This window comes from Pollachius pollachius (assembly GCF_949987615.1).
Source record: "Pollachius pollachius genome assembly, chromosome: 1".
Lineage (NCBI taxonomy): Eukaryota > Metazoa > Chordata > Actinopteri > Gadiformes > Gadidae > Pollachius > Pollachius pollachius.
In genome coordinates, this window is record NC_136934.1 from 33,739,258 (window position 1) to 33,752,158 (window position 12,901).

At 42.5% G+C, this 12,901-nt stretch overlaps 2 protein-coding genes across 4 annotated transcripts in view; both read left to right on the forward strand.

Annotated features, from left to right (window-relative positions):
* The first annotated feature begins 327 nt into the window (after window positions 1-327).
* On the forward strand, window positions 328-3,407 carry cd79a (CD79a molecule, immunoglobulin-associated alpha). Its single transcript, XM_079758234.1, has 5 exons — window positions 328-436; window positions 947-1,306; window positions 2,310-2,425; window positions 2,764-2,826; window positions 3,085-3,407. The coding sequence occupies exons 1-5, from the start codon at window positions 397-399 to the stop codon at window positions 3,199-3,201; spliced, it is 696 nt and encodes a 231-aa protein (XP_079614360.1). The 5' UTR covers window positions 328-396; the 3' UTR covers window positions 3,202-3,407.
* Window positions 3,408-3,707: 300 nt separating this feature from the next.
* The window catches only part of lipeb (lipase, hormone-sensitive b), a 38,029-nt gene continuing 28,835 nt past the window's right edge, over window positions 3,708-12,901 (forward strand). The window contains exons 1-3 of one of the 3 annotated variants that reach the window (XM_079732487.1): window positions 3,719-3,808; window positions 6,446-6,474; window positions 10,769-11,010. In XM_079732487.1, the coding sequence (XP_079588613.1) occupies window positions 10,771-11,010 (240 nt within the window). In that variant the 5' untranslated portion in view covers window positions 3,719-3,808; window positions 6,446-6,474; window positions 10,769-10,770. Of the gene's footprint in view, window positions 3,809-5,055; window positions 5,062-6,445; window positions 6,475-10,768; window positions 11,011-12,901 lie in introns of those variants that run through there. The other 2 variants (XM_079732486.1, XM_079732488.1) reach the window with 2 other exon arrangements.

The following is a 12,901-nucleotide window of genomic DNA, read 5'->3' on the forward strand; positions in this document are numbered from 1 at the left end:
CTTATTTCTTTTTTCCTTTTTTTTTAATAAATGGGGGAAATTAAATCAATCGTTGTTTGTTGCTTTGTATGGGTGTCCTTTTTTAAGTTCTGCATTGAGGCTGAATGTATTATTCACATAAGTTGAGATAATATCTTGTGACTCATCTTGACAATAAGCATTGCTGACATTTATAATTGTTGCAGAAGATGTGGTTATGCTGATGGATACACTTTGTTAGGTTTCTCTTAGTATTATTCAAATACTTCTCCAAATCATTCAAGCATAAATCCTGCTAGAGGAAAAGACAAAAACAAGAGGCGTATGTACTGAACTCTGCACTAGTATATTTGAGAAGAGTATTTCTGACAGTGTTTAATAGAGTGTTCCCGTGGGTTTTATACCTTTTAAAAGAAGATGGTGTTGGTTACAATCTTCCTCCTGTGCAGCATTGGTTGTGAGTATTTCTGGTTATTGGACGCGGTTAATCAACAATATTTTGTTCATGTTTAGTTGTAACTTTATCACTGAAGCTATTGCTATTGTTAAAAAAAACTTGAACTACTAAATGACTATTGAATGAAACTCTTACAAATTCATGGTTTAATTTATTTCAAACGGTGAGAAAATCACATTTCTCATTTGTATGTGCTAATAGCTACATTGAAAAATGTAGATCGTGCCAGTTAAGATAAAACTAAGATAATATCTAACAATTTTTTTTAGATTAAAATACATTTAGCAAAAACATAGTGTTTGTTTCCTGGTACGATGGCGAGTTCTGCTCTGTTGATTACATTTCCTGTCACCACAGATGGGGGTTATAAAATCGTTACCCTCATTACTCATGACGCCTACTAAAATCAAAAAATTTAAATTTCATGTCTCAAATACAGTGAAAACTACTTTCACCCCGTCAGTTAAAAATAAACAAATCACCAATAATCTCACTTGGTCCCCTGAAAAGCGGTTCCCGAGGGCCAAGGATTGAAGGTCACTCTGGACGCTGACCGGCCCTTCGTGAGAAAGCAGGTGTCCGAAATGGCCACTCTGGAGTGCTGCTACACATGGGACGGCAGGGCCGATGTAGCCCACACCTGGATCGTCAACAAGCTGATTGACAACAGCCCCCACATGGACCTTCAGCGGGTGAACGTGACCGACCTGCGTTTCAAATACGACGTGTCCAAGACCTCTAGCAAAGTGTGCCACAAGCTATTTCTAATTATGTTGCGGCTCAGCGACGCTGGCCTCTACCGATGCATCTTCAACAACAGCCAACACAATGTGAAAGTCCTGTCGCACGGTACCTTCCTGCAGGTCTACCGTGAGTATGGGTGTATTCGGGAGTGCTTTGTGGAGAAGGAGGGATAGTAAAGTGCTTGATGGGGTGTTGGGACTTCCAGTGCCGAAGGGTAAACTGTGTTCCATCCCCAATGGTCGCCTTACAGCCTCCTTCAGCAAGACGCCCTAACCCTTTACCTGCTCCTTAGTGATATTTACTACTGTAATGGAGATTATTATAAAAGCGTCTGCTAAATATTTAATAGTAATATTTTTTTTAATCTTATGAAAGCCACGAATCCAGTTAAACATAATGCATGGCTATCTTTCAATTATCGTCTATGAATGAAACTTAGTGTCTGAAATGCGGTCGACATCCAAGTTAATATTAGGTCCCATGACAAACTTTAGCCGTGCTCTTTGCATAAAATAGCTAATACTGGAACTGGGAGTTTCAAGGCCCATTATCATAAGCACCAATCAGGAGGCAATAAGACTTAAACCATGATGTCAAAGAATATGCAACATTGCAGCAGCACCAATGGTTTTACCAAGAAACTTAACCTGGAACTATTTATATCTACATGTTCATTGCAGAGCATAAATGTTACAGACCAAATTTGAAACCCCAGTATAGAGATTGTTATGTACAGTTACAATCACAATATCTCAAATTGAGCCCCTCGAAGAGGTACAGGTTTGCCAGCCCTTTGAAAAGTTCAGTGTATCAGTTATAGGATGTGATTTTATTGACAACATTATCTGAATCACTATCGATCAGTATTGACTGGAAGAAGGTCAAATTTAAGATACAAGCTATAGTTGAAATGTTACAAACTGAAAAAAAGAACCCGAAGAGGAACCCAGTGGCTTTACTGTGTATGAAGTGAATGTTATCAGCTTTTTCTTTGATCTGCTGTGATGTGAGCAAGGTAACCGCTCAATAGTAACTGCTGGTTTTGTATACAGAGTACATAGATAGGCTACATCAGTAAATGTTAGGGTTTACTGTGCTTGACCCCATAACCACCCATCTTTCTGCACAGAGCCGATGAGGAAAATTCTAAACTTCAGTGAGAACGTGAAAAACAACATCCTGACCGTCCAGGGGATTCTGCTTCTGCTGTGTGTACTCCTGCCCGGGGCTAAACTACTCTTCAAGGTCACAAGATGCATTGCATAAAACAACCTTACTTTTACAACATTAACTGGCTGCCCAGCGGTTAGGATTTTGTTCAACCTGCAGTCACTTTCACAGAGCTGCTTAATGTTGATAATACCCTGCCTACATGATGCAACCAGCAGCATACCGGACCTACTTATGTATAGACTGCTTCCCTTTGGACTGCAATCACACATTTTTCTGTTTTGCTAAAGTATTTGTAGTCATGTGAGACAACAATCGAGTCTAGCAATGTACATAATCATCATCATCATCATCATCATCATCATCATTTTTATTATCTTCATCATCATAAACAAGTTTACTCCTCGTTCTAGACCAAGCAGATCCATGTGCTGGAGAAGAAGAAAGCAATGAGGGAAGAGGAGAATATATATGAGGTACATCACAGGCAGAACACAAACTTTCTATTTTTCTCTAGTCTAGTCAGAGTTGTAAAGTGATTTGAGGAACACTTTGAGGAAGCCGGTGGGTGACTCACCGGAACATTCTGAACTGCATCTCTTTCTTGAATGCGTTCACAAACAATGACCAACATATAAATGAAAGTGCAGTCCATTAAACGATTGACCTATGCATTAACCCGTGTAATTAACTGATCGTCCACCACTCTTCCACCATTCCTGTTCTTTTCTAAGGGGCTAAGAATAGAGGATTTCAGCTCTCCTTACGACCAGATTCAGCGCTCCCCGGCTGAGACGAACTATGAAGACGTGTACTTGAGTGAGGGCGAGGCCAGCCTGGAGAAGCCTTGAAGGAAACGTTTTGCTAAACTGTTTTAAAAAAGAGGTGTGTGTGTGTGTGTCTGTGTCTGTGTGTGTGTGTGTGTGTGTGCGCGCGCGCGTGTGGCTGGTGGGTAGGACAACTTAGGACATTTGTTGTCCTACTTTTTAAATACCATAACGTTTTCATGCGTGTCTTTTAATATACAATGTGGTGAATTGCTGTGTACAATATTGACTTCTATGTGCCAAAATGTGCTTATGCACTCCGTGATTAAACATGTAGAAACAAGCGTCTGCATTCTTCCGTGTGGTGTAAACCCTCGTCATGTGGCGTGTCCGAGGCAGATCACCGGTTCAGTAAGTGGACGCGTTTCATCGTAACCAAGGGCAACGGGGACGTGCGTAGGGAATCCAGAAGCCTCGTCATTGGCCACCTGTGTGTACCGCTGGTCGTTGACTGGACGGCTGCGTGGCGTGGGCGTGACTACTGTACCAGGTAGGGCGTGTAGAAAACATGTTTCGAGGCGGCGCGTAAACACAGTGCGAGTGAAGATGGCGTCTGTCAAAAAGAAAGGAAGCGGAGTTGAAAAAGGTGTGAATGGAAGACGTTCGTCCAAGCATAAAGAAGGGCCAGTTGGTAAGCTAAAACGCGACACAGGTCTTTGTCTCCGTATTGCTTTGGTTATAATTGTTTGTACCGCAAAGGCTTTGAACAGTGCATCTGACACTATGGAGCTGTCATATGCCGCTAGCTAATGTGGGCGTCTCGTTCCCAGGCGCTCTGATTTCAAGACACCCGCAGCGGGATGCTCCAAATGAGCGTTATAAGCGAAAGGGCGGGACGTTAATTTACATGGGTTTAGCGGCGAGTGATAAAGGTTTCCGTCACAGGCTTCGGTTATTTCTTTGACTAAAATGTCAGTAAAACTTAATAATTACTCAACCTATCTTTGTTATTCTTTTCATGTTATTATTATGCGTCTAAACACAACCCGAGGGTTAAGAGAACGGAAATGGTGGTGCATTAAACCGGGATAACGTAATTCATCAGGATCCTTCCTGTCCAAGCAGCTAGCTACAACTTTGAACATGTCTTTCGACTCACTGCTTCTGGTTTTTATTTGATGTAGTGGAGGCTGACATTATTATTTAATAGAGATAAGGGCAGCTATGATTTTTTTTTTAATCATATGACAACTTCACATGTATGTTTCATTTGTACATCTGTTGTATATCTGTTACGTGTTTGTCAGCGTGACGCGCTGTTTCAGTTTGAAGCGGAAATTTAACGTTATTAACCGACGAAATAACCATATATATGTTGTATCATTATTTAAATAACGTGCCATGCTCTGTGGCTGTTCTTCACATATCAATCCATTATTACTAATTTCTGTAAACAATACGATTAAACTGGATGTTTACTTGACATTGACATTTGCACTGCTTGCTGGTTGAAAGAAAGCAGGTCAGTGTTTTCCATACGTTTTGTTGAATTTGTATACTCTGGAGTTGCTCATGTACACTAGCTATTATTTACTATCGTACACTAGCTCCTCTCTTGCTCTAGTTTGTACTCTAATCAGCTAAGTGTCGGCAGTATTATCTGAAACAACATACACTTAATGTATTATCATCTTTAGCTAGTGCTTTACACTTCTCATAGCCCTGTCATACATATATGGCTCACTGGTGTGTTTGTGCCTTATTTGAGATTTATGAACTCATTTTTACACACACTTTACCAAATAACATACCATTGATTACTTGAAGGGCAATGATGAGGGCCATATTTCCTGTAGTACCTGTTTAACTGTTAGATTAGACACTATCCTTCCTGAGTGAACACAAGTTGGTATTTCAGATGCACAACATGTCATTAAGCAGCAGGTGAGTTAGGCATATTGTTGTTTTTAACAGCAGACTCAAAGTGATATGGTGAAGGGAAACCCAACTGTGTAATGCAAAGGGCAGTGGCGGCCTATTTTTACTGACTTCCTGTTGTTTGCTTCGGGCATGTTTAAATAGAGGATGTGTGAGTGGAACAAGGGTCACACCGTCCCCCTCCCTTGGATGTTACACCCCCACCTCCACGGTTCCTCAGCTAGGCCTCAGATGATTATTACACACTATTTATTGAAGGGAGTGGTATCTGGGTTATGTAGTAGAAAAAAAACACTGGAGCCGATCAGGAAGGGGTCTGACAGTATAGCAAGTGGCACATTGTACAATACAAATCATTTGGTGTGAATATTCACCATCATTTGGCCAAATTTCCTTAGATTACTTTGATGATAATGTAAAGACCAATGCAGCCACATCTTGATATTGGCCTTTCCTGTCAGTGTGAATATTGATATATTTGGCCGTCAACAATATCTCTTTCAATTATTTTTGGATTGTCACCAAAACAACTCTATATCATCAATAACATCCCCATCAAACTTTCTTATGCTTTCATTTGTCCATATTACCGTTCATAACTTTTATGATATCATTATTAAGTCCCCAATGAAGCTACATTTTGTTTCACATTTCCCATATTCTAATATATACCCTGGAATGAAGTATTGTACATCAATGTTATGTTTATGCATTATGTAGGTGCTAATTTCCACCCGTATGTTTAATATCTGATACTGTGCCTGATATCACTATATCTAATATCAATGTTTTCCCCCAAAACACTTCTTCTGGAAGTCTGGAATCCTAATTAAGACAGCATACAGCCATAATCTCCACCAGGGTTTTTACTGCAGCAGCTTCCTGGCTGATGCCAAGTGGGCAGGAGGTCAATGGGTGTTCCACGTGCTGCAGTCAATAGGAGGGAAGATAAGGACATGGAAGGTACTTCAGAAATGTCAGACAGACAGACAGACACAGTCTCTAGGGGTAAAGTAAAACAAGGTCAATATACAACATATAAAAAAATTGACGAAGTGTGTAATACATTCTCTCTGCTATCAGCCTGACTTTTTTGGAAAAAAGAGATCTCTGCGTTCTAGTTGTCAAGGCTTCATATGTTGTGTGTGTGCTTGGGCACACGGACACACAAACTATTTTCCCTTACCAAATTGTCCCACTGTCAACGTAAACAAACAGCTGAGGTGAAGGGGGACTCTCCTCCCCCCCGTTTGCCACACATGAATTACTCAGAAGCAGTTATGAAAGCGAGAGAGCCAATCACAGTGGCCTGTCTCTTTTCCTCTCTCACCCCCCCCGTCTCATTCTTGTTCTCTTTTTTCCCCTCATGCTCTGATTGTTGCTCTGGAAGAGAAGAGACTCGGTTGAACTTGGATGCCGGTAAACCAATTCTTATTTGTATTTTTATTAAATTGTACCTTGCAGACTTACCGTATAGTTCTCCTTTAGGGTCTAGGTTTCACACACATACATATACAGACATACACACACTCACACACACACACACACACAAGTAACAGATCTGCATGCTGGGGCTACGCTGCTTGTTTTGCATGACTTATTGATGCTGATTCTCATCCATATTAAGTATGTACTTAAGAGAGACATAAATTGGCAATTGATTTGGGTTGATAACTGTGCTTATAACAAAAATAATAGAGGCATGGTAATTTGTGTGCGTATTGATGCTTTACTATCGCTGTATTCACATCACTTTACTAGAACGTGTGTATGCGTGGCCTGCTGACTGTTGCAATGCTCGTAGCCTGTTTAGTTCAGCCGTGGGCACCATGGCAGCATGTGTGTCGTTGTCTTCTCAGCCGCCTAGGGTTTTAATGAGCATCACATGAGGACCAACCTTACTGTAAGCCTAATGCTGTATTTCCTTACTTCATGCACATCAGTGTCTCTATTCAGAGCAAAGGTTAGCAGTGCATACCGATGCTGGTAGTAGCCCACATTGTAGAGGATTAGAGGTAGGAGTATGCAGTATGGTGGCTGGCCTGGTGCTACACACGATGATGACCCTTTGTTAAGTTAGGTTGAAGTGTGCCCTAGGGTTGGTATCTTTGGATGCTGCTTCTGCAGCAGCTCCGGTTGAGCTGCATTTTTATAGACCTTTTCTAACCTTTGGCCACCCAAAGCGCTTTGCAATATTGCCTCACATTCACCATTTACACACCGACGGCAGAGTCAGCCATGCAAGGCGACAGTTTGGGTGAGGTGCCTTGCTTAAGGAGACCTCTACACTCAGCTAGGAGGAGCCGGGGATCGAACCAGCAACCTTCAGGTTACCAGCCAGCCCGCTCTACTCCTGAGCTATTGCCGCCCTCATCCCAGCCAAGTGACCATTGCACATGTTCCAATTAACCGATTTTAATTTTGGCATATTTTGCCTGGTCTTTCCAGCTGTGTTGAGTCGTGGTGGATATCAGACGAGACTAAAGGCCCCCTTGTGCACCGTTGGGGGGGATTTTGTGTTTCTTTTTTTGTAGGATGCCTGTGATTGTGTGTGTCAATGATTCCTGAGCTAGGCCCCCTGGGTCTTTTCCTTTTTCTCGTCTTTACTGTTCAACCAACTTAACCTATTCAGGGAACTAAAATGCCAAATAAATATACACATTGCCCTTGTGTAAGAATGTGTGCATTCCTACATATATATATTGTGTGCATATATCTAAAAAAAATTGTCCAGGCTCCCTTGGAAGGAAGTCCTTCTCATAGGAGGACTCTTCTTCCTGGAGAATAATGTCTGGGGTCCTATTCCGCTCTGCTCTGCACAAAGGTGCCTAGCGAATTGAGTCATGAGTTGAACCTGCTTGGCAAGAATCTATTTGCCTCCAGGTCCTTGTATATGTTAAGTAAGGTAAATGAATGCCTACATTTTTTAAAACATGATGTCATTCAGCTCTCTTCAACTAGTTCTGATAGATGCCCCTCAATTCTACACACTGCTCCTTTTAAAGTCTTATTTTGTATGGCATCCATTTCCAAATCAGACTATTTCATGCACTTTAATGGCTACTTGTGTATATCTACTATCTTAAACGCTATCTCCAAGGGAGGTAGCACAGACCCAAATGTTTTGGGACATTTGCCTCTGGCCTTCTGGTGGTGTCCACGGTAGAACACACTGGCCTGGTCTCTATTTACGAAGCTTAATATAGACAGTGTGCAGAAATAGCCCAAAGATGGAAAGCAAGCACACAACTTTCGCATGTGATGGTGGGGGGAGGGATTCATGACGTCATATAAGCAATATTACTTTTTTATGTCTGTATGATATAAGTTAAATATATTCAGCAATGTGAGGAGTAGAATGAATTATGGAATGGCTGTACTATTGACGATAGGCTCTCTTTGTAGGGAATGAGCTCAAAGACTACCATGAACTTCCTAACATGAGCTAACTTTATCCTTTATTTGTAATTGTATTAGTCTTTCCTTTTTAAAGTTTGGCTTACCCTAAAACTTTCAGAAATCTCCCTAACCCCTCTTGGTTGTGTAACCGATCAAAAACTGGAGGAATCTGAACAATGTTCAGTGGAGAAATGGCCTCCAGAAAAGCTCAACTTAATGAGACAGTTGAGCAACCAATGATGGAGAAAGGACTCTGACACCATTGTGATCTGTGTGTGTGTGTGTGTGTGCCTGCATGCATGCACCCGCCTGAGTGTGTTTGTGGGTTCTTCTATATTACGTGGGATTGAGTCATTAGTTAGAAGTCAGCAGCGTGGGATTCCTCTTAATTTTGGACCGAACACAACAATGTATCACCTGTCCTCACTCTCAAACATGAAATACTTGTATTGTATTTTCCTGTCATAAAATGTTTATCCAAGCATATGTGTAAGACATCACAGCTATGTGAGGCATTCTTTTCAAGAGCGATGCGTTGTATGGGGTCATTTGTATTGCATGTTTGTTTTGTAATGTTAGAAATACCCGGTTCTCCTGCCACACAAAGAATGAACGTGAGACTGGGCCTGAGTCCAAACTTCTCTCACTATGACTCCTGGCAGCCCAGGCTTTCTTACTACCACTCATCTAGTGCTATGCTGTTTCAATAGCGGATGAAGCCTGGCGGGCAAAGGGCTGCCAATGTGTGTAAACATCGTTACTCACGCTATTTACCGTTCAGCAGAGGTTTTTCTGTTGTTGATGAATGGCATGAACGGTGCGTCGGTAGGGCTGAGGCATCTTGCTTAAGGATGCTTGAGTTGTAGGTTGCGGACAGGTTCTGGACCCGCCCCAACGTATCTGTTCCTCGATAATCCACCAGCTTTCATGGTACCGGTCACCATATCCGGCTACGTGCCCTGGGTGTCTGTTTTACGGAAACGCACTCAGGTGTCCCTGCTCCTACGCACACTACACCAAGAGCAGCAGCCAGCAGGGAGCTGAGGCTGGGTATGTTCTCATGTTACATGGGGAGCATTTAGGGAGCAAGCTTGTTAACACAGACAGACAGATAGACAGACAGACAGGCAGACAGACAGAGCGACTCCCAGGCGGAACTTAACAGTACAGTGTAAGCAGTTTGTTTGATGAAATGTGAGTGAAAGTGTGTGTTTGGCAATGTGTTTTCCAAACTAATCTGGTTTGGTTAACCACTCAGTAAGTGTGCCAAGCAAAGCCCTCTCTCTATCCTGCTCCAAGTGTTTCTGTCTGGATCCCAGTGGATTTTTTTGTGCAGTTAAGCTGCCAGATTTACATCATTTAACTTCAGCGGCTGCTTAACAAGTTTCCGATCGATGCACCGCCGTAGGCCGGGGCTATGGGCATGGATTAGTTATTAGAAGCAGAAGAAGTTTATTTTGAGGGGGCGGGGGGCGGGATGCAGCAGATGATACCCCTGCTCTGTACAGTCTGTCGATTACCAATGTGGGGGTTGGTGCTGAATATTATCGGCCTGCTTTGGGCTCCGCGGGGAAATCACCGCCAAAGAGCGAGCAGTAAAACCGCAGCCAGAAACTTACGAGAAAGCTTACTTTTCTTGTCATAGCGATATATGTTTGGAGCTACCAGGGTTCATAAAAAAGAGAGATGGAAACAGTTTGAATGACAGGGCCAAGCTAGAAAGAGCCTTGTGTGGGAAGGAAACACATCCTGCTGACATGCCCTTGAGCAAGGTGGTTAATCTCCACCGGTTGTGGAATTGACTTTTTGTGGCACAGGGCTTAAGCGGAAAGGGCTTAGATCTACAGAAGCCGAATCAACATGCATGTGTTTGTCAAAAACATGAGCTAATTAACTACCGGTATGTCCGTCACATCTCAAAGTTCCCGACTGGGATTAATAAAGCACTTTCTCGTCTGGCATTCTCGCAAGATTGTCTAGCACAAGATAGTCTGCTAGGCGGTTTGACTCCCAGCCGTAGTGTTCTGTGGTCAGACCACATTGTCCACATTGTCCACAGGTTGTGTGTTTAGGCATCCCTAAACACACAACCCATTAAGGTGTAGTGGGTGTGGAATCGACTGGCATCTGGCAGAACCACTGGTACAGGCCACTGTGGCTCCCCCTATGTCGTTGGGGGGGGTTGTACTCCACAACATCACTCATGGATGCTATTGAATCCTTCACCTTGCACCTTTGTGCGCTCCAAAATGACCCATGTATGTACAACGCATTAACAAAATAGTAATACGGCAACATTTGTCACTCTTCCCAGCGATGGACACCAGGGCGATGTTTGCGGCGGTCCACGCGGTGTGTGAGGAGAACGTCGCTTTCTTCTCGGGCGGCGCCAAGGGGTCCCAGGGGGATGCTGCCCGCAGGCTGGTGGACTCCATGACCCTCATCCAGGAGCACGCTCTGGGCCTGGAGCCCGTCATCCACGGCTTCACCTCCGTCTACCACCACTTTGACTTCGACCCGCATATACCCGCCAATGGCTACCGCTCCCTGGTCAAGGTGAGGTTGTGTGTGTGTGTGTGTGTGTGTGTGTGTGTGTGTGTGAATTTTATTGGAGGGATGTTCTTCTGAGAAAGAGGCAAGCGATAGAGTAAGACTGTACCATAACCTATGAAAGGTCAAATCTTCTGAAACGTTGATTCACTCAAATTCTCAATCAAACGAGCTTGGGTTGGAAAGAAAGAACACTTGAAAAGAAGACGCCCTCTCTCCCTGAGGTTCTCTGCCAAAAAAAAACCTTGATCACATCAGGCACGGATTACGCACTCACCCACTCACATTGGAGCAAATTATTGACATGCACTGGTGCATTTCCGCTGTTCTGTTTAATTGAGTTGTCCCGCATTTGTTCTGTACACAGATTCGCATCACATGTATTTTTAAATCAGTCAAATGCTTCTGTATGCTCTTCATCAATAGGGGTTTTGTCAGAATTAGAGGATGAATGGTTGAACTGGCTGTAAATAATGTGCGTAATAAGCCAGAACGGAGATCTCAAGGGACTCCATCCGCTGTTTGATTTCATAGATATAATCCATGGAGTACAGTCAACGATATCGGGCTATACTATAGTATACTTATTATTATAAGGTAATAATTGCCTGTATTCCCTGTCTGTTTGAAAGCAGAAGTTGAACAGACATTGTCATCGTCATCACGTCTTTTTTTATCACAGCCTTTTATTGTGAAAGTTCACTAGTTTGTAGAGGGAGTCAGCTTAGGTGCTGCGCCTCACCTATAGACCGCTTTGGGGAACCCTGAATTTGTTATTTAATGGGCCAAGTAGCTCTGTTTGCAACAGTTTTCTGAACGATCGCTTTATTGATTGTGTGCAGGTGCGTGTGAAGCACTGTTTTACATTTATATTTTAAATTTAGGGCATTTAGCAGATGCTTTTATCCCAAGCGATCAAAATAATGTGTTTGTGTGTTTGTGAGCATGTCTTCATGTACAGTAGGCAATAGGTTTGTTATTCCTCTACTGAGAAACGCATACAATCCATACCATACCTTATTATCTGGCTTTGTTTCAAGGTTGATTATTTTGAGACCTCAAGATAGAGGTATTTCTTAGTGATAACGCGCTCCCTCACTCACCTCTTCTGTTTACAAAAGGTAATCTGCTTCACCGCTTATTGATGACCAACAAAGGCTATCCTTGGCTGTAGCAACTCCTACAAATCTAGTGAACGAGCCAACATGTTAATCATTACAAAAAGTGCTGCTCTCAAACATAGGGCAACAGCTTGTTACTGCGGTGTAGTTTAACACAAGCTCACTACCGTCCGGTCTCCCTTTAATCAAGCATTACTGCACTCATCTTTTGACCGCAGACTATATCGCTTTGGTTATTTTATAATAATTTAATTTGCATTTCATTGTTCCTCTTTGCCTGGACTCCATTTCCATTTGATGTAAAAGCTAAAATAACCTCAGATGAACCAAAAATAAGGGAGACTTGAATTAAACATATTGCTTTATTAAAGTGCCAGTGAACTGGCTGTTTCAGCTGGAATTCGAACACTACAACATTTAAATGAATGGGCTTTCATCATATAACAAATTTTATCACGTTTAAAGCAAAAAGCAGAACGGTTTTGGGTTCAATGGCTCTTTAACACAATTAAAGATCCCATGGCATGAACAATTCACCTCCTGAGGTTTTCTAACATTAATATGAGTTCCCCTAGCCTACCTATGCTCCCCTAGTAGTTAGATATTTTGTTTGGTGCAAAATGAGCACTAGGCATTCTGCTTCGCCTTTGAAAAAACAAAGCTTAGACGCGCTGTTTTGGAATTTTCCCTGTATGTCATCATAAGGGGAGATGTGTGTGTGTGTGTGTGTGTGTGTGTGTGTGTGTGTGTGTGTGTGTGTGTGATTACACACACTG

Coding starts and splice junctions, on each gene's coding strand:
- cd79a (XM_079758234.1), top strand. CDS start 397: ATGGTGTTGGTTACAATCTTCCTCCTGTGCAGCATTGGTT. Junction 1,307..2,309: donor TACCTTCCTGCAGGTCTACC/GTGAGTATGGGT, acceptor CTTTCTGCACAG/AGCCGATGAGGAAAATTCTA. Junction 2,426..2,763: donor GGGCTAAACTACTCTTCAAG/GTCACAAGATGC, acceptor TCCTCGTTCTAG/ACCAAGCAGATCCATGTGCT.